This window comes from Scophthalmus maximus, chromosome 16 (genome assembly GCF_022379125.1).
Source record: "Scophthalmus maximus strain ysfricsl-2021 chromosome 16, ASM2237912v1, whole genome shotgun sequence".
In the NCBI taxonomy this organism is placed as follows: Eukaryota; Metazoa; Chordata; class Actinopteri; order Pleuronectiformes; family Scophthalmidae; genus Scophthalmus; species Scophthalmus maximus.
The window spans coordinates 15,063,518-15,080,575 of record NC_061530.1 but is presented as its reverse complement, the minus strand read 5'-3'; the positions used below and the strand labels follow the sequence as shown (position 1 = coordinate 15,080,575).

Below are 17,058 nucleotides of genomic sequence, written 5' to 3'. Positions count from 1 at the left end.
TTTAAAATTGTGTTGGATTTTATAAGATTATCATATGTGTGTTTACATATTGAAACGTATCTGTAAAATAACCAGCAAATCCGGCAGTCGTATGAATGTTGTGTAGGGAAAAGTGAATCAGAAGTTGGTGGATCAGAAGTATTTAGTATGAGTATTTGTAGTTACTTAAAAACTTGCAGCTACTACAGTATATGCAATGGGTTACTTTGCATCACTGCAACTACTATGTTATTGTACTAATATAGGTTGTAAATAAAAATATTTTATCATTTATTGAAGTACAACTTTCCATGTTGTGGTTTGTTTTTATAGTTATTTACATTGAATATTTACGCGCATGATTAGACCGTTCCTAATAAATTTGGTCCTTATGACTTCCCATACTTCCGATCTTGCGCATGCGTACTTCCCATTCTGTCAGACAGCGGCCGTCAGTAAACATGGCCGGTGTTGGTTTCCGCCGCTGGGCCCAAGCTCTCTGTAGAGGGAACGGGTCTGGCATTTCGGCCCTTGTGTCGGGATGTAGAGCCGGTCAGTCACCTGTTTGATCTTTGTCGTGCAGTTCGATGCATTTATCCGAGGAGATGTGCGTCTAAATGTAAAGTTTAAGCCATCGGATGGACGTAACCTTGACATGCTAACGTGAGCTTATGCTAGCCGAGCGGCTATTCTTATGATATGAGGGCGGACAGAATAACACCGTTGTTTCTTCACTTTTTTTTCGCGTTTAGAGCTCCGTAGATTTAATTTCACTTGTTCACATGCATTCATTTGTGTTTCAGCCTCTGGTGTGTCAAAGGGTAGTCTACCTGGTCCATACCCGACGACCCCAGAGGAGAAAGCTGCTGCAGCTAAGAAGTACAACATGACGGTTGAGGACTATGAACCATATCCCAACAAAGGAGAGGGGTGAGCTTTATTTTGAAAAACTCTGCCATGCATAGTAGTTTAAACGGTTCGTGCAATGTCCACTGAATTCACCCACAATGAAACAACAGCGTGATTAGTCAGTAATAAACAAGTTATGAGTATGACCTATATAATCTTGCCATCATTATGTTCTTTTTGCAGCTACGGTGACTATCCAAACCTTCCAGAGAGATCTCAGCATGAGAGAGACCCCTGGTACCAATGGGACCACCCTGACCTGAGGAGGAACTGGGGAGAGCCGGTATGATACTGCTGAAATTATTTCATGCTACTGGAATTATTTTTGTTTTGTTTATTGCATTTATTTATCAGGGACCATAAACACAAATGTTAATGCCATGCCAAGAGAAGAGGTGCATTTTACCAGACAAAATTTATTTATTACAACCCCTGCTGTAGCTCACACCACATGCACACCATCTGTCCCTCTCTAACATCACCTGTTTTATGTTGTAGACAGTCATGAATGAAGTTGAGTCAAGACAATATAACAATTAGATCCACTAAATTAATTAGTCATATATGATTTAAATGATTTTTTTGTGTGTGTTGTATTTCTCTCTAAACTATTAATATGGGTATCTGCCTCAAAAACCCAGCTTGGCCAGGTTTAGATTTAGTTTTTCATCTTCCATTATGGCATTGAGATATCAATTGCACACTCATTACAACAGAGTTGGTTGTGTTTTACTCTAGCAATGAAAAGTAAGAGCTCATACATAGCATTGGACAATGTCTGATGAAGATTGTGTGTTTTAATTGTCTGGAAGCAATAATAACATAAACATAATGTCAAAGTGCATGGTGTCAGTCCTCCATAATGTAGAGCCCGACCAATCAGATTTTTTGGGGGCCGATGTCAATACCGATATTAGGGAGTAAAACATTTCCAATATCAATATATTACATTTGTGCATAATGGAAAAAATTTATTGGTTGGGCTTTGCTGTAAAGTACTATACCGTTGCTGAAAGAGCTTGATGGCACAGAGGAACTGCTTTCTCCACTCAAGGCAGTGCCACTGTATAATAACCATTTACCAAAATGACAAAATAAATAGTAATTACTTTATTATTTTGCCCACGATCATTAATCAGTGATTGGTCTGTCTATTTTTAGATACACTGGGATTTCGACATGTACATCAGGAACCGTGTGGACACATCTCCCAGCCCTGTGTCCTGGTCCTCGATGTGCAAACAGCTGTTTGGTTTCATTGGCTTCATGCTGTTTATGTTCTACCTTGGGGAGAAATTCCCATCCTACCAACCTGTTGTAAGTACTTGTCAATTCCTAAAATTCTGGTGTAAATAATTGTTTGACAAAGAAGATGTTTGTCTTTAGCTCACCATGCTGGCTGCTTGTCAGACAACACATTGTTAATTTCAGAAATGCACACATGTGACTGAGTAATTATGTAATTTCAGACGTTTACGTCGCTCAAAATATAGTTTCTTTAAAGTGTTACTCAGCTTTTCAAGGAAGTGGCCAATTTGTGTAATGTGATTATTTCCAACTGGTAACTGTGACTAAATCTTCATGTCTATTGTGTCTACAGTTGTTATTAGTTTTTTTAGTCATTCTGTGTTGATACTTTTAGTCATGCAGTTAGAATGTCTGTCATAATATTTAAGTACTGATCAAGTAGTTTGAGTAGTTTCAGTATCACATAGAGAAAATGCATTTGATTATGCCCTTTCAGTTAACAAGCACATTTTAATTCAATCGTTTCTCTCTGTTCCAGGCAGCAAAACAGTATCCCTACAACGACCTGTACTTGGAGAAAGGAGGAGATCCCGAAAAAGAACCAGAGGAAGTAAAGCATTATGAAATCTAACGATTAAAACCTTCCACTCGTGTACATATATGTATTACTGTCAAAAATAAAGACCCATGTTAAAAATGTAACAATTTGTGAGTCTGTTTATTCTCATGTGTGGAAACAATATCAACCATTGCAGAATTGTTTTTTTGATAAGATATACCCCGGTTATATTATTGTATGGTCAGCTGTCGCACGGAGGGTGGGTTACCTAAGGCCACTACAATTGAACCGTAGTCCGCGTCGGCCACCGTAGCGCTGTGACAACACGGCAAAGCACTTTGGTCGGACTCCGCCTGTGGCTAAGCTGTTAGCGCCTAAGTAGCTTCTCAGCTCGTCGTGGATGCGGACAGTCGCGGCTGTGCTAGACATTTGACGTGAGTTACTATCAGAGTCATATTTATATTTGTTTTTGCTGCTGGGTGTACATGAGCCTGATGTACAGTATTTACACTGTCATGGGGTGTGAAGGGTGGTGGCTGTGGACTAGCTTGCTAGCTCGCAGCAAAATCGTCTCTGGTTACACACTGGGTTTAAACTACACTAACCTGCTAGCTAAACAACATATATATATATAGATATATTTATTAGTATAGTGGTATGCTTGATCAAGTACCTGATCTATCCTATCTGTTGCAGTCATATATAACATCTGCAGCGAGACTGTGCAAGGACTTTTGAAGCTAACGTTTGTTCCAGTCTTAACTATTAGCATACGCTGCTATCACATCAAAGGGGCTTTGCGTCTACTAAATATGGATATTATGAGGATATTATTCTTCATTTAACAAGAGTGCAGTCAACATAAAACAGTCGTGTAATGAATCATTTTTGTTTTGTTTTTGTCGTGGCTAACGTTAGCTGCATGGGTCAAACCCTTTGGGAAGCTAGCGTTAGCCACAAATACAGGAAATAGCCGGAGTTAATCTGTCAGTCAGGGTGGAACCCTCTTACGGCTAAGTCAAGTGAAAAAGTAGGATAATGTGAAGACACGTTTGTGAATTTGCACTCGATACTCAGCCACCGATTCTCTGTCTTTTTACCCACTTGTGAAAAGGTGTTAAAGGTGAGGCACTGTAGATAATCCTGCTCAGCACCCACCTTATGGTTTGTTGAAGCTAAAAAAGAAGAACATTTCCACGTTTTTTTCCTAAACTACTTCAGACCAGATTTAGATCAGGGAGCCACTACACTATGATTTGTCAAATCTGGGTTGGATAAACAATGACGGTGTTAAGATTAATTCATAAACGTCTGTGGAGATTCTGATTCATCCAGGTAATAGTTACCCAGTGGAATGAGGAGCAACTAGACTTGGTTGTAGTTTCCTGAAGATGTTTCACCTCTCGTCCCAAGAGGCGTCTTCAGTTCAGCCTCTTGGATGACAGAAAACGTCTTCAAGAAACTACAATTATTGAAACCACAATGTCTGAACAACCTCCTTCCTTAATTAAAATAATCTGTACATTATTTCACAATACGCACTGATGCTGTTGCACAAACGAACTTCCTAACGGATTACTAAAGTTATTTGAAATGAATTGGATTGCAAGTAAATGTTTTACCTTTGGATTTAAGTGGAGTCTGAGCGTCTGTCCGGGACTTGAAACCTTTGTGATTGGAGGAAGATGAGGCTGAAAGAGATCCAGAGGACTGCCCACCAGGCCTGGAGTCCTGCAGGACACCATCCCATCTGCCTGGCCTTAGGAACGTCGGCACAGCAGCTCGATGCCTCTTTCAACACCACAGCTGCCCTGGAGATATTTGAGACAGACTTTTCGGACCCCTGTCTTGATATGCAGCTGAAAGGGTCGTTACCCACCGCAAACAGGTAATCGGACGGGGAAGATACAGTTATTTTAATCATTTTGTTGGCAAGACGGTAAGCTACAATTCTTCCAATTCCTCTCTGACTTTGACCTTTTTTATATATTTAATTTGGCAGATTTTGTCTTAAAATGCAAAGAGCTGAACATATAACCTTTGTTTGCGGAAATCAGTCCTGAAGTAGAAATGATAACAGAAAGTTTTGAAACACATGAGGCGCTTCAGCTGTAGCCATGAGTCTGTCATTCGATGCAAATAACTCCCTATACCTTTTAATTTTCCATAGGTTGCACAGCATTGTATGGGTGAACTTTGGAATGGGAGAAGATGGTATAGGAGGAAGACTGATTGGTGGCAGTGAAAATGGCACATTGACTGTATATAACCCAGAGGAGATAATGAGCTCTGGAGCGGACGCAGTCGTGGGACAGTCTGACAAACACACTGGGCCCGTTCGGGCTCTCGATTTCAACCCCTTTCAGGTAAATGTCTGCAGTCAAAATCTTCTCTGTAACTAGAGATGATTCATGCCGAAGGACTTCTCTTCCCCGGTACTTTGTCCGACATTATTAATCTTTTTAGAAATGCTTCCTCTCTCTCAGAGTAATCTGCTCGCATCAGGAGCAAATGATTCAGAGATATACATCTGGGATCTAAACAACTTCAACAGTCCAATGACACCCGGAGCAAAGACACAGGTTTGTGCATGATCTGATCACTGGATTTATGAAGTTCATTGACGTCTGTTGTGAGGAATGAGTTGACTTCTGACTCAGTAAGTGTTAGTTTCTTTACCTCTGTAGTGAGTTAGTGTGAGTAAAGAATGAAAGTACTAGAAAGTTTTGTTTATTATTTCCCTTGTGTAACCTAGTGTCTCATAATCAAGATATTAGGGTTTTGTTAGCGTAAGACCCGGGTTGTCTCGGGAATCAGTTTTGTTTCTGACAGTAACAGCCTCCGTTTCTTCTTTCAGCCTGCTGAAGACGTCAGTGTCGTGTCCTGGAACAGGCAGGTTCAGCACATCCTGGCCTCTGCCAACCCAAGTGGGAAAGCCGTCGTGTGGGACCTGAGAAAGAACGAGCCCATTATCAAGATCAGTGACCACAGCAACAGGGTCAGTGGCTTTTAAAACCTCAGTCCAAAATGATCTTCTGCCAAATCATTGAATCTCTGTTTGCTTGTCATGGATTAATCACAAGGCTTATTGGCAACACTTCAACATTTTCAGATGAATAAACTTATTATAGCAGTTATTCCAAATCTATTTGGAACAGGCTTTAAAAAAGTCTCTATCAGACAGTGATTTGACTGAGAATATGAGTTTTGAGATGTGGGGCTTCTCAAGTGATCATTTTTATCATCACCTTTTTGGGGGCAGTATTCATTTTTAGACTCTTTTTTAAGCCTTCCAACACTTTAAGGTTAGACAGAAAGTTTACGTAACACCCTGAAGAAAATCTAGTCTTACTCAAAGTGTCATCTGTTCTATGATTTCAGATGCACTGTTCAGGAATGCTCTGGCACCCAGACGTGGCCACTCAATTGGTGTTGGCCTCCGAAGATGACAGACTGCCGGTCATCCAAATGTGGGACCTCCGTTTTGCCACATCACCCCTCAAAGTCTTTGAGAACCACACAAGGTAAAGCTTTAACACTGATGTGCACCACGCTTCTGACTCCTGTTTGATCACCTTGCAGAATTTACTGTACGCACCTTGTGTTTTTATTTTCTCTCAGGGGAATTCTGTCCATATCCTGGAGCCAAGCCGACTCTGAGCTCCTGCTGAGTAGTGCTAAAGACAACCGCATCCTCTGCTGGAATCCGAACACTGGAGAGGTATATGGCATTAACAGCTACTTCTGTGTTACCCCAGAATCGACTCCCCTCTGTATCCTGACTCGATGATGATGCCATGGATCATCATGTGTCATTTCCTTCATTTAAGGTAATTTACGAGCTTCCAACGACAAACCAGTGGTGTTTTGACGTTCAGTGGTGCCCCAGGAATCCAGCACTGCTTTCAACAGCATCGTTTGATGGTAGAATCACGGTCTACTCTGTGATGGGAGGGAGCTTGAAGGCTCAGCAGCAAAGCGCAGCTGATAAGGTTAGTGGCTGCTCCGTCTCTGTTTGTGTATTGAATTCCAAAGGCCTTGAGTTGCATTGTTTGTCCACTAGATGGTGCCAGTGTGAAGGGTTTTACAGAGGCTAATGAGTATGACATTGAATTTGATAACTGGTTGCCTAGAATTTAAGAGTAAATCGCCTGAAGACAGGCTGCAAGTAATGATTTTTTTCATTGTTAATTTTCTAAAATATCTGAACATAATTCGAAAACCCAAATAAACTCAGTTTAATAAGATATGGAACTAAGAACACCAGCAAGGTTCACATTTTAGAAGTAATAAAACAGTCAAAACAATAAATTTGTGAAAAAAAAATCTTAATTGACTACCAAAATAGTTTGAGTTTTCTCTTACTAATTGTTTCAGCTTGTGTCTCAAGAGTTGTGCTTGAATTTAACTTTTTTCATTTTATTAAACAGATATCCTCCTCATTTGATACAATGGATCCCTTTGGTACAGGGCAGGTGCTCCCTCCCCTGCAAGTTCCTCAGCCAACCATGCAGGACACCATAGTTCCCCCTCTGAAGAAGCCACCTAAGTGGGTGCGCAGGCCAGTGGGGGCTTCCTTTGCTGTAAGTTGAACGTAAAAAATATTATATAAGTCTTAATTTACAAGGTAAAAATCTTTTCCTGTATGACCGATCTGTTGTTTGTTTGTTTTTTCGTTTCTCAGTTTGGTGGAAAACTGATAACCTTTGAGAATACCAAACTGCCTCCAGCGCAGAGCCCCCAACCCGTCCCCCGGCAAGTGTTTATGAGCCAGGTTACCACGGAGACAGAGTTCCTACAACGCTCCAGGGAGTTGCAAGCGACGCTGCAGGCGGGTTCCTTCAACAACTACTGCCAGGCCAAGATTCAGAACGCCAAGTCCGATGCTGAGCAGGACATATGGAAGTTCCTTCTGGTGGGACCTTGCGCACTGATATTCAACATTACGTCTGTCAGTCAGTGTTGTGCTGTTGTGTTTTAAACCAATTGACTCTCTCTGCTTACAGGTTAATTTTGAGGATGAAGCCCGCATTAAATTCCTCAGACTTCTGGGTTTCAGCAAAGATGAATTAGAGAAAAAGGTATTCTGCCTCTGAATACAACTGCAGCTGTCAGCTAACCCTTAATATGTAAACATTTACCTGTGAGTCATCATCCTCCTCTGTCTTACCTGTGGAAAAAAACATTCTTCAGATTTCAAAATGCCTGGGGAACAATTTTCAACACAACGGACACGGAGTCGATGCCAAAGATCTGGCAGAAAAGATGCAGCGGCTTTCCACCGAGGTCAGCAAGTCTGCACACAAAAGGTTTTTGTTACTGTCTTTTTGGTCATTGTCATTTTCAGCTCCTGTTTACTATGAAAGATTCTTTGTTGTGTTTCCAGAGGTCGGATGACTCCGCTGCTGTTGGTGACGCCGCTCGAACATCAGGTTCTGTTTCACCAGCAGACTTCTTCAGTCGGACCCCGAAGGAAAACTCAAACTTCCAGATCCCTGTATCGTGTGGTATAAAAATCTTATTTATTACATATATTAGCTCTGGCAATATATCTTACACCTTGGCTTTGCATCATTAGCTGCTTTCAGAAAATTTCCCAGAGGGGCTGTATGTGAGAACGCACATGTCCTGCAAATGTTGCCGCAGACACTTACCTGAACTTACCCTGCCAACCTCCTTGTAAATTATCCGATGACTGAGTCCATGTGAGAATACAGCAGGAAAATATCCAGTAAATTCACAACGAGCTTTCCGTAGTGGATTTATCACTATGTCCTGCCTCCTGCATGCTCTACCCAGATGCCACAAAATGTTCAGGAAATTTTCCTGTTGGTCTGAGCCTGTGTGTCTCGGGAAAAATCTCCTGCTGTGTTCGTCATATGTGAACGGCAAACCTCAAAACAGCAATTGTTCGACTTAGCATTATTACCAGCATGACTGCAGTTTGTGCTAATGGCCGTGCTCCTCTGCAGATACTGATGGGTTGATAAGCCAGGCGCTGCTGGTCGGTAACTTTGAGGGGGCTGTGGATCTGTGTCTTAATGATGGTCGCTACGCGGAAGCCATCCTCCTCTCCATCAGTGGAGGAGAAGAGCTGCTCAAGAAAACTCAGCAAAAATACCTGAGCAAGCAAAAGAACAGCATTTCAATGGTGAGAGAATCAATGTGAAAATGTGATGTTACATTTTAGTCATTGATTCAGTTAGTAGAATCAAAGGGGGAAAAAAATCTTTAAGTAAATGTATTTTGTCCTCTAGCTTATATCATCGGTGGTCACCCAGAACTGGCGAGACATTGTACAAAGCTGCGAGTTGGACAACTGGAAGGAGGCTCTTGCCGCTCTTCTGACTTATGCTCACCCTGAAGACTTTGCCCGCCTGTGCGGTAAGTCGCTCACATCGAAACATGCTGCAACTTGCCTCGCACCTCTGAGAACTGTGCCATTTCAATGGCACTGGTTTTACTGGCTGAATAACATTTTTTGTCTGGATTCATGCTCTCTGCTCTTATGTCGGCCCTCTGTCTTTCTTTTAACATTCAATTCATTGTATGATTCTTGATAGATACGCTGGGAGGTCGGTTGGAGTGTGAGGGGACAGAGAAGCGCTGCCTGCAGGCCTGTCTGTGTTACATCTGCTCTGGGAACGTTGAGAAGCTGGTGGAGTGCTGGGCCTTGCATAGAGACTGCTCTTCCCCTCTTGGCTTAGAGGTTTGTCTTGTACTCATATAGCAAATTATGACAAATCTGAAGTCAAGTCTGCACAAGAAGAGACTGAATCTTACACACACACAATGGTTGTTATTATTTCCATTATAAAGAAATGTCACGGCATGTGCAAAACTTCTATTGCAATTTAAGAAAAAAACCTGGGAAATATGTTTTTGAGCTACACACGCCGCACCCACATGTAGCCCAAAGGTGATAAAAGTGGCGAATGTAACAGTCACGGTGTTGTGTGCTGTGTATTTTCTGCAGGATCTGGTTGAGAAAGTGATGATGCTGCGCAAGTCAATCGAGCGCCTGCGGAACAGCGAGGTTGCAGTCCAGAGCCCCGTCCTGGCCGAGAAGCTCACCTGCTACGCCGGAATCCTCGCTGCAGAGGGCAGCCTGTCCACCGCCATGACCTACCTGCCTGAGAACTCTGACCAGGTGAGAGGCATAAAATCAACTTCATTTCAAACCCCAAATTCATAGTTTTTGCTTAAGTTTGACTGTAATGTGAAACCCTTTTTTGTGTTTTTGCTATTTGTCTCCCCAGCCTGGGATCACGATGCTGAGAGACAGGCTGTTCCACGCTCAGGGAGAAGTTGCCGTTGGACAGCAGCCTCCAGATTCCTTCAACAGAGTAAATGTGTCGACAGCCAAGACTGCTCCTGCTGCTCAGGCTCCCGCACCAAAAGCACAAATTATGGTATAAACATTTCGAAAACATTAAATCAGTTTTGTTTCCTACACTAATTGTTTCCTACATAGTTATGGATGTTTTGAACTGAAAACATAGTGACTGTAAGGATGATTTATTAATTTCTTTTTTCAAAACTTAGAGTCAGTACCAGCCCTCTGCCCCTTCCCAGGTGGCTGCACAATCGCAGCCTCCTATGCCGTCGGTTTTTACCCGACAAGCTCCTCCAACCAACACTGGGCCTGGTCTGCCGCCCTCCTCTCATGTCCTGCCGCCCGGTGCAGCCCGCCCTGCCATGAGGCCCTCCTACCCACAACACCCTGCTCCGGCTCCAGGTTTCACTATTTGTGCTGCACTTTAAATAATATCAGGCTGATTTTATTCAATGTGTAATGACACTTGTTTGTGTCCTCACCCAGGTTTCCTTCCTCCTCAGCCATTCCAGCCTCATCCCATGTCTATGGGCGGACCCTCTGCTTTCCCTCCTCCTGGTCCCTCTATGCCAGCTGCCAGCTTATCAGGACCTCCGTTACCGCCTTCTTCATCGACCCCCGGAGGTCTGCCCCCCATGCCAAGCCCTGGGGTGCCGCCAACGGGCTTCATGCCATCTACCTCTTTAGCCGCAAGCTTCATGCCACCCAGCTCCCAGCCAGGAGCCCCGGTTCCCATGTACCCTGGGGGCCCCCACAATCAGGGGCCTGCACCCCCAATGACATCTGGTCCCTATGCTCCTCTTGGATCAGGGTATCCACAGGGAGGCCCCGGAGCTCCTGCAGTCAAGCCCTACCCAGGCCCTGCTGTTGCTCCTCCTCCTACAGGTACGTGTCAGGTTGATCACGCTTTAGTGTAGAAATCAGTTATTTTTATTAATTTAGGTTTTTTTCACGTTAATCCAAATATTTCACGATAGTGACAGATGTCATTAGGATTCTGTTGCCTATTTTGTTTTACCTGAATTTAGCCGTCACTCCTCATTTGACTTACAGGATATTTCCCCTGGCTGAATTACCAGTGTGACCCTGAAGGTGACAGGGTTGGATATGGAATCAGAGTGCATTGAAACACATACTGAGTGTCAATTAAAAAGAAAAAATACATTGTTCACCTGTACAATATAATACAACTTGATACAATATTCCTGCATCAGGTTATACCTTTGTAGTCGATTCCGATTATTCTATTGTACAGGATTTCTATATTTTTCTGGGCACTCAGTGTGTATTTGGTGGTGTTTGCTTGTGTTGCTATATTTTTTTCAAATCGTGGCAAGCAAAACTACACTTTCCAGACTTGAATTAAGATAGAATATACTTAATATGCAATGTTACAGCCTTTGCAGTTGATACATATACTGTATGTTTGAGCTTTATTTATTAGACGCTTATGATTATTCAGCATTGGGAGATTCTTGCTCTAGACTGATTATGCGAATGCTGGTTGAACATTTGCTGTTTTGTTTTTTTGCTAAAGCTGCTGAAGCCTTTGGACTGTTCTCACTTGCAATCTTAACTGAAAGTGGCTGAAAGAGATTGTGTTATGTAGACAATATTTGGATGCTTCACTGTGAGCACTGTCTAATTCTCTCTCTCTCTCCTTCCGGATGTAGGAGCTCATGAAGGCTGGAATGACCCACCAGCAGTCCGAGGTGGACCCAGGAAGAAGAAGGTATTTCTGCATGTATCACTTTTGAAATAGCCCTGAAATATTTCCTTTTAATTTGTTAGTAGCTAGTTAAATTATGTGTGAGCAATCCTCTGCTCACTTAGTCTTCCAAGTCTATAGCTTTTGTTATGAGCACAGGTCAAGTCAAGATTTACTCAACTAGCTTCCTTTTTTTCCAAAAAAAAAAAAAGAAATCCAAGATTCTTCTCAAAGTAAAGGGTTATAGCAAATACATTTGTGTACATTCCTGCTATAAAACTTTTTGGGGGAATTTAAACATTTATGTGTTTAATGACATTGGTTGAATGTCCTCTAAGTTAGCAGTAGTTCGCTAACTTTTTTTCTTCCGCATACCCTGGGAGACTCGGGCAAGTGTTTTTCCACTGTTATTGATTCATGGCACTTGGAAACGCGCACAAAACACAGTTTAAACCATTTGTTGCTCACCTTTCCCTGTCTTTGTCAACTTCTCTCCTCGCTTGTTGCCTAGTGTTCCTGTGACTATAAAAAATAGAGTTTCCACTTACCCCCTCGGTGGCTGAGTTGCTCCGCAATCTTTCCACGTTTCCCTCTGGTAACTGCAAAATTACAAGTCCCCCTGGACTGGACTCGCTGCTCCAAGACACACGGTCCACACACGGTGCGAGTCTGCTGTGTGGTAAAGCTGGGAAAGGTTAAATAATTTAAACCAAGTGGATCAGTTCAATGATTAAAGTTATCATACATTCTTAAAAGGTCCTCTTGTAAATGTTTAATCGCCAACAATGTATTCAATTACTACGTATAATTTAAAGAGGGTGTTATGTGTAGTGACAAACCCACAGAGAAAAATCTTTCTGCTTTCATTAACCTGATTTTCCAGCAGCAGGATTCAGATGTTTTCAGTGAACACACCTAATAAACCTACGGTTACGCTGCCTGATCTGACTGACAACGTCAGCAAAAAGCCAACTACAAGTTGAACATCCAAGTGAACTTTAATACGCCACCTCTAAAACGCTGAACGGCATATCATACCCTCCCTCTCACAGACTGGTCCTTTGTTGCTATTGTCTGAATGCAGGTCCCTGATAACTACACTCCGCCAGCACCAATCACAGCCCCTGTGATGGGATTCCCAGTGGACGCCCCTCAGCCTCACGACCACGCCCAGGTCCCCCCCGGAGCCCCTCAGGAGCCCAGCGTCAAGGTTGGTGTGTGACAAAGAGTGCTATTTGTTTGAACCCGCCACTGCAACGCACACAAAGCAAACACATCATTGTCCTTGTCTTTTATCCCCTTGTTTTGCTCAGCTCCTCCAGCAGCTGCCTGCAGAAAGGGTGGAGCAGAAAGAAATCCCCGCTGAGCACATGGTCCTCAAGTCCACCTTCGACAGCCTGGTGCAGCGCTGCCAGCTCGCAGCGGGAGACCCTGTAAGTCCCAAAGCCGGTCTGTGGCTGCATTCAGGTTTTGCTGTGTGTGTAATAAAGCTTGTATTGATTTTGTGTTTGAGATATTGTAAGACCAAAAATTACAATATAACGCTAACCTTTACAGCAAACGAAAAGGAAACTTGATGACGCAGCCAAGCGTTTGGGATTCCTCTATGACAAGCTGAGGGAGCAGTCGGTAAGGACATTTTTTCATGCAAACACTGTTGTCATCATGCCCTAAAGAAATTATCTAGACTGCTGAAGTTCACACAGTAGAAGGCTGAGTGTGATTTGGCTTGATTGATTTATTCTATGACCCCTGAGTGTGTCTCGTACATACAGTGATGGATTTATAACTTAAAGGCACAATTTAATCATCACAATTCATCACAAAAACCTGAGTAACCAAATACATGGTGCTGTTGCTGAGTTTTGTTAAACGTTCTCTGTATCACAAGCGAAATTCCCTTCAGCTCTGTGTATTGGTGTGGCAGAAGTCCCCAAAAAGAAACTCATCAAAACCTGTGCCCTTACCAACCCTTAAAGAAGAACTTTTTTCTGTGTAGTAAAACATCATTAATGGATTATCCATGTAATGGCAGTTATTGTTCATCATGCGCGACAAAATCATTAAGTAGGATAGTTCCAAGTTCCTGGAACATTTTTATTGGAGGCCAAATCAAAAGCACGTATGCTATCGTCTTAATTTTCTACAATAAAGTCATATTATTAGAAGAATAAAGTTGTAATTTAATGATGAGAAAAAAAAGTCCTAATATTACGAGAAAAGAAAAAAGATTACCAGTCATTTTTTTCCTCCACAAACGAGGCAATTTCCTCCAGGTTGGTGTGGTTCTATCATCACAATAGATTCAGTTTCTTGCACAATATTTTCAAAGACCTGATACTTTAGTCAAGTATTATGTTATTTGTGGAACCTACACTTATGTATAACTCAACAAGATGCTCCACTTTCCTAATTTTAATTCTGATATTCCTCCTCTAAAATGACATTTGGCCTAAAATGAAGACTATAGTCTCGTAATATTACAACTTCCTTCTTGGAAATATGTGATCAAATTCTAGAAATCTCTTTTTTTTCCCCATCCAAGTGGCCCCAATACAGTCGTATGTCTGATTTATCTCAGCAGGGGATAAATTGATCAGTTACATGATACTTTTTATTTTTGCTGATATAAATCAATGCAGAATGTCACAATGTCAAGGGAAAAGGAATACGTTTTACAAATTGGAAAAACAAACCAAATACCCCGACAAAATCTTCCACATTGGTCCGACACCAGGCTGAAGTGAGCTTGATTATTATCATATGAACTTGCCAGTGCAGGAAGAGCACAGGTAAAACGGATCACAATGGCGATGGCTCGGTTCCATTGCCAACTGCCTCACCTAATATGGAAGACAGCCGTTATTCATCTAATTACTCCTGTTGTAACATGTCAACATGTCAGCCATGATAGGGTCTATTCGATGCTTTTCTGCAAACCATTTTATCTCAGGGCATATGACGTTTGTAATTTACTCTTACAATAAAAGCAAGATTAAATATGATATCAAAAATAACCCTCAGAGTTGTGGTTGTGATCCAATAAATCCTCAATCCAGCAAAGTTGCAAAACATGATCGGACTGTTTCCACGTGTGCTATATCATTCCCTGCCGATCTCTCTCAGCTCTCCCACAACATCCTGAACGGGCTCCACGAGATCAGCCGCTGCGTGGCGAGCCAGAACTACCAGCGCGGCCTGGAGGTCCACACCCAGGTGGTCACCAGCAGCAACTTCAGCGAGATCTCCGCCTTCATGCCCATCCTCAAGGTGGTCATGACCATCGCTAACAAGCTGGGCGTCTAACCCCCCACCCCTCCCGGGAGCTCCACCAACCAGACTTCAGTGTTATCATTTTGTTATATATGTATTTATTTCTCCTGATGACGTGCTTTCATAATGAGAATAGCTACCAATAATATTTGCAGATTGTGATCTTTGTCACTCTGTACGTGCTCCCTCTTCCTGGGGGACGCGGCTGATTTGGGCAGTGAGGTGGGATTTCTTTGGGGGGCTAGAGATTTGTCGATTGTTGCTGTGGTTATTTTACAATAAGATGAATGTATTCTGAAAGTTGTGATTCTGTGTAAATTCAACAGTCGATGTGATATACGAAGTAAGTTTGAATGGAGCCGGTGCTTGTAACTGAAAACAAGTTGGTGCGTTTTCATCGTCCACTTTACGCTCCTCTAACTCACATTTGGGACTGAATCGACTGAATGCATGCAGTGCCCCTCCGGCTGCAGAAACAAAACATCCGGCACTAGCAACTCCAATTGCTGTAGTAGGGGTAAGACTTTTGCGCTTATTATTCAACTGTTAGTGAACTTGGTTTGAGGGAGAAACGGACTGATGCTCGTGGTTGTTTTACAGAGCGAGTATTGTTGCACAACAGGCATCAGAAGCATTTAAAAACAAAACAAAAAAACTCACACTGATTGTTCTCTTCACCTGCTGTAACAGATTGTGTCCAGTTCATCGTTGTGCCATGAGGGGTTTTGGGCCAAAGCACTGCAGAAGGAAATCATACAGTGATTGTCAATTTTTTTTTTTCCTCTGTCTCATTATGAACTCAGCCCTAATAGCTCTGTCATTTCCTGATGGTTAGTGTGAATGAAATGACTTTCCTCCTATTGCCCTCAGACCTGCGTCAGTGTGCATGTGTTCCGCGTCGACTCCTCTGACTGCTGAGTTCACCTGGCAGCTCGCGAAAAAAAAAAATAACTTCCACTTAATGTCGGGACTGAAAAAATGAATTGACATCGTCGCCCGCTCCTAATGTTAAAGATGCTTCTCCTCATCTCTCTGCCCAGTCCCTCTGTCTTTCATCCTTTTGTAACTCTGAATGACATTTTTTTTTATTATGATTTAAATCATAGTTGTTTTAGATATGATCATACAATATCAATGAATACTCTTAGGCGTGTAGCTGGACATGCAGCTGGACAGTTTGGTTTATCATGGCAGCAGAAAGGCAGTAAAGTGCCTCGGTGTGCTCAATTTGGTTGCACAGATATTTATACAATCCACGTCGCTTACTTTACTCATTTCCGTATCTTTTTTCAAATAAAATTCCTCTTCAAAGGGTTTGAGCTGTGATTTGTTTCTTCAAACGTACGAATCAGCCTGTGACAGTTTGATACCATCCTCCAATAAGACATGATTCAGAAAGTTGTGATTAATGAATGTTTATAGATTACTTAAGTCATCAATCAGGAGAATTCAATTCATCCTGTGGCACTTAATTCATTTTGTAAATGCAAAATCAGTCCAATAAAGCATTGATGAAAGATACATTTTTATTACTATTGAGCAGACCTTAGATGTCTGTAAACCATTACCAGTGAAGTAAAAAACACTAAACTTCAAATACTGTACCAAGGTATTTGTACTACTGTATTATATGCTGCTTTCAAACTTGTGCTCCTCTTCAATTATTCATATACTCCAGGGGAGTATGATGATGTATTAGGGATAATATTTGAATTTATGTGCCATTATCTTGATATCATATATGTATTAAGGAAATTTCATAAGCATGTACATAGTTTGCGATTTTACAAACAAAACATGATGGAAAAATACAAAAAAGAAGGAGCATTGTGGATTAAACTGATAATCTAAAGAGGTTTAACATAATGAAGTTATATTAAAATTGTTGCATGATTAAAAACAGTAAATACTACAGCATCTACCCTGAAGTGTGTGTTCTTTCACTTCAAATGGATTAAGTCATTGAGTTCAGAAACATGTTGATCGCAGTATTCAGTATTTGCAAATGGTTGTAATGTTCCTTTACTTGTTCAACGCGTCAGATGG

The 17,058-nt window shown here is 41.9% G+C and overlaps 2 protein-coding genes across 3 annotated transcripts; both read left to right on the top strand.

Annotated features, from left to right (window-relative positions):
- The first annotated feature begins 390 nt into the window (after window positions 1-390).
- ndufb8 (NADH:ubiquinone oxidoreductase subunit B8) lies at window positions 391-2,838 on the top strand. Its single transcript, XM_035612454.2, has 5 exons — window positions 391-531; window positions 783-909; window positions 1,072-1,171; window positions 2,050-2,205; window positions 2,675-2,838. Exons 1-5 carry the CDS (start codon window positions 399-401, stop codon window positions 2,765-2,767), a joined length of 609 nt encoding a protein of 202 aa, XP_035468347.1. The 5' UTR covers window positions 391-398; the 3' UTR covers window positions 2,768-2,838.
- A 158-nt stretch (window positions 2,839-2,996) lies between these two features.
- sec31b (SEC31 homolog B, COPII coat complex component) lies at window positions 2,997-16,326 on the top strand. 2 transcript variants are annotated; one of them, XM_047327521.1, is made up of 25 exons: window positions 2,997-3,129; window positions 4,331-4,583; window positions 4,866-5,061; window positions 5,182-5,277; window positions 5,553-5,693; window positions 6,077-6,219; window positions 6,317-6,416; window positions 6,526-6,687; window positions 7,126-7,278; window positions 7,380-7,610; window positions 7,702-7,776; window positions 7,889-7,981; window positions 8,082-8,202; window positions 8,668-8,846; window positions 8,953-9,079; window positions 9,259-9,404; window positions 9,672-9,845; window positions 9,955-10,107; window positions 10,271-10,433; window positions 10,518-10,916; window positions 11,705-11,763; window positions 12,824-12,949; window positions 13,053-13,172; window positions 13,297-13,368; window positions 14,866-16,326. In XM_047327521.1, exons 2-25 carry the CDS (start codon window positions 4,381-4,383, stop codon window positions 15,043-15,045), a joined length of 3,612 nt encoding a protein of 1,203 aa, XP_047183477.1. In that variant the 5' UTR covers window positions 2,997-3,129; window positions 4,331-4,380; the 3' UTR covers window positions 15,046-16,326. The 2 variants fall into 2 exon arrangements, with proteins under 2 accessions (XP_047183477.1, XP_035468344.1); XM_035612451.2 differs by having other exon boundaries at window positions 10,241-10,433.
- The last annotated feature ends 732 nt before the right edge of the window (window positions 16,327-17,058 follow it).

Coding starts and splice junctions, on each gene's coding strand:
- sec31b (XM_035612451.2), top strand. CDS start 4,381: ATGAGGCTGAAAGAGATCCAGAGGACTGCCCACCAGGCCTGGAGTCCT. Junction 6,220..6,316: donor GTCTTTGAGAACCACACAAG/GTAAAGCTTTAA, acceptor ATTTTCTCTCAG/GGGAATTCTGTCCATATCCT. Junction 9,080..9,258: donor AGACTTTGCCCGCCTGTGCG/GTAAGTCGCTCA, acceptor GATTCTTGATAG/ATACGCTGGGAGGTCGGTTG.
- ndufb8 (XM_035612454.2), top strand. CDS start 399: ATGCGTACTTCCCATTCTGTCAGACAGCGGCCGTCAGTAAACATGGCC. Junction 532..782: donor TGTGTCGGGATGTAGAGCCG/GTCAGTCACCTG, acceptor TTTGTGTTTCAG/CCTCTGGTGTGTCAAAGGGT. Junction 2,206..2,674: donor TCCCATCCTACCAACCTGTT/GTAAGTACTTGT, acceptor TCTCTGTTCCAG/GCAGCAAAACAGTATCCCTA.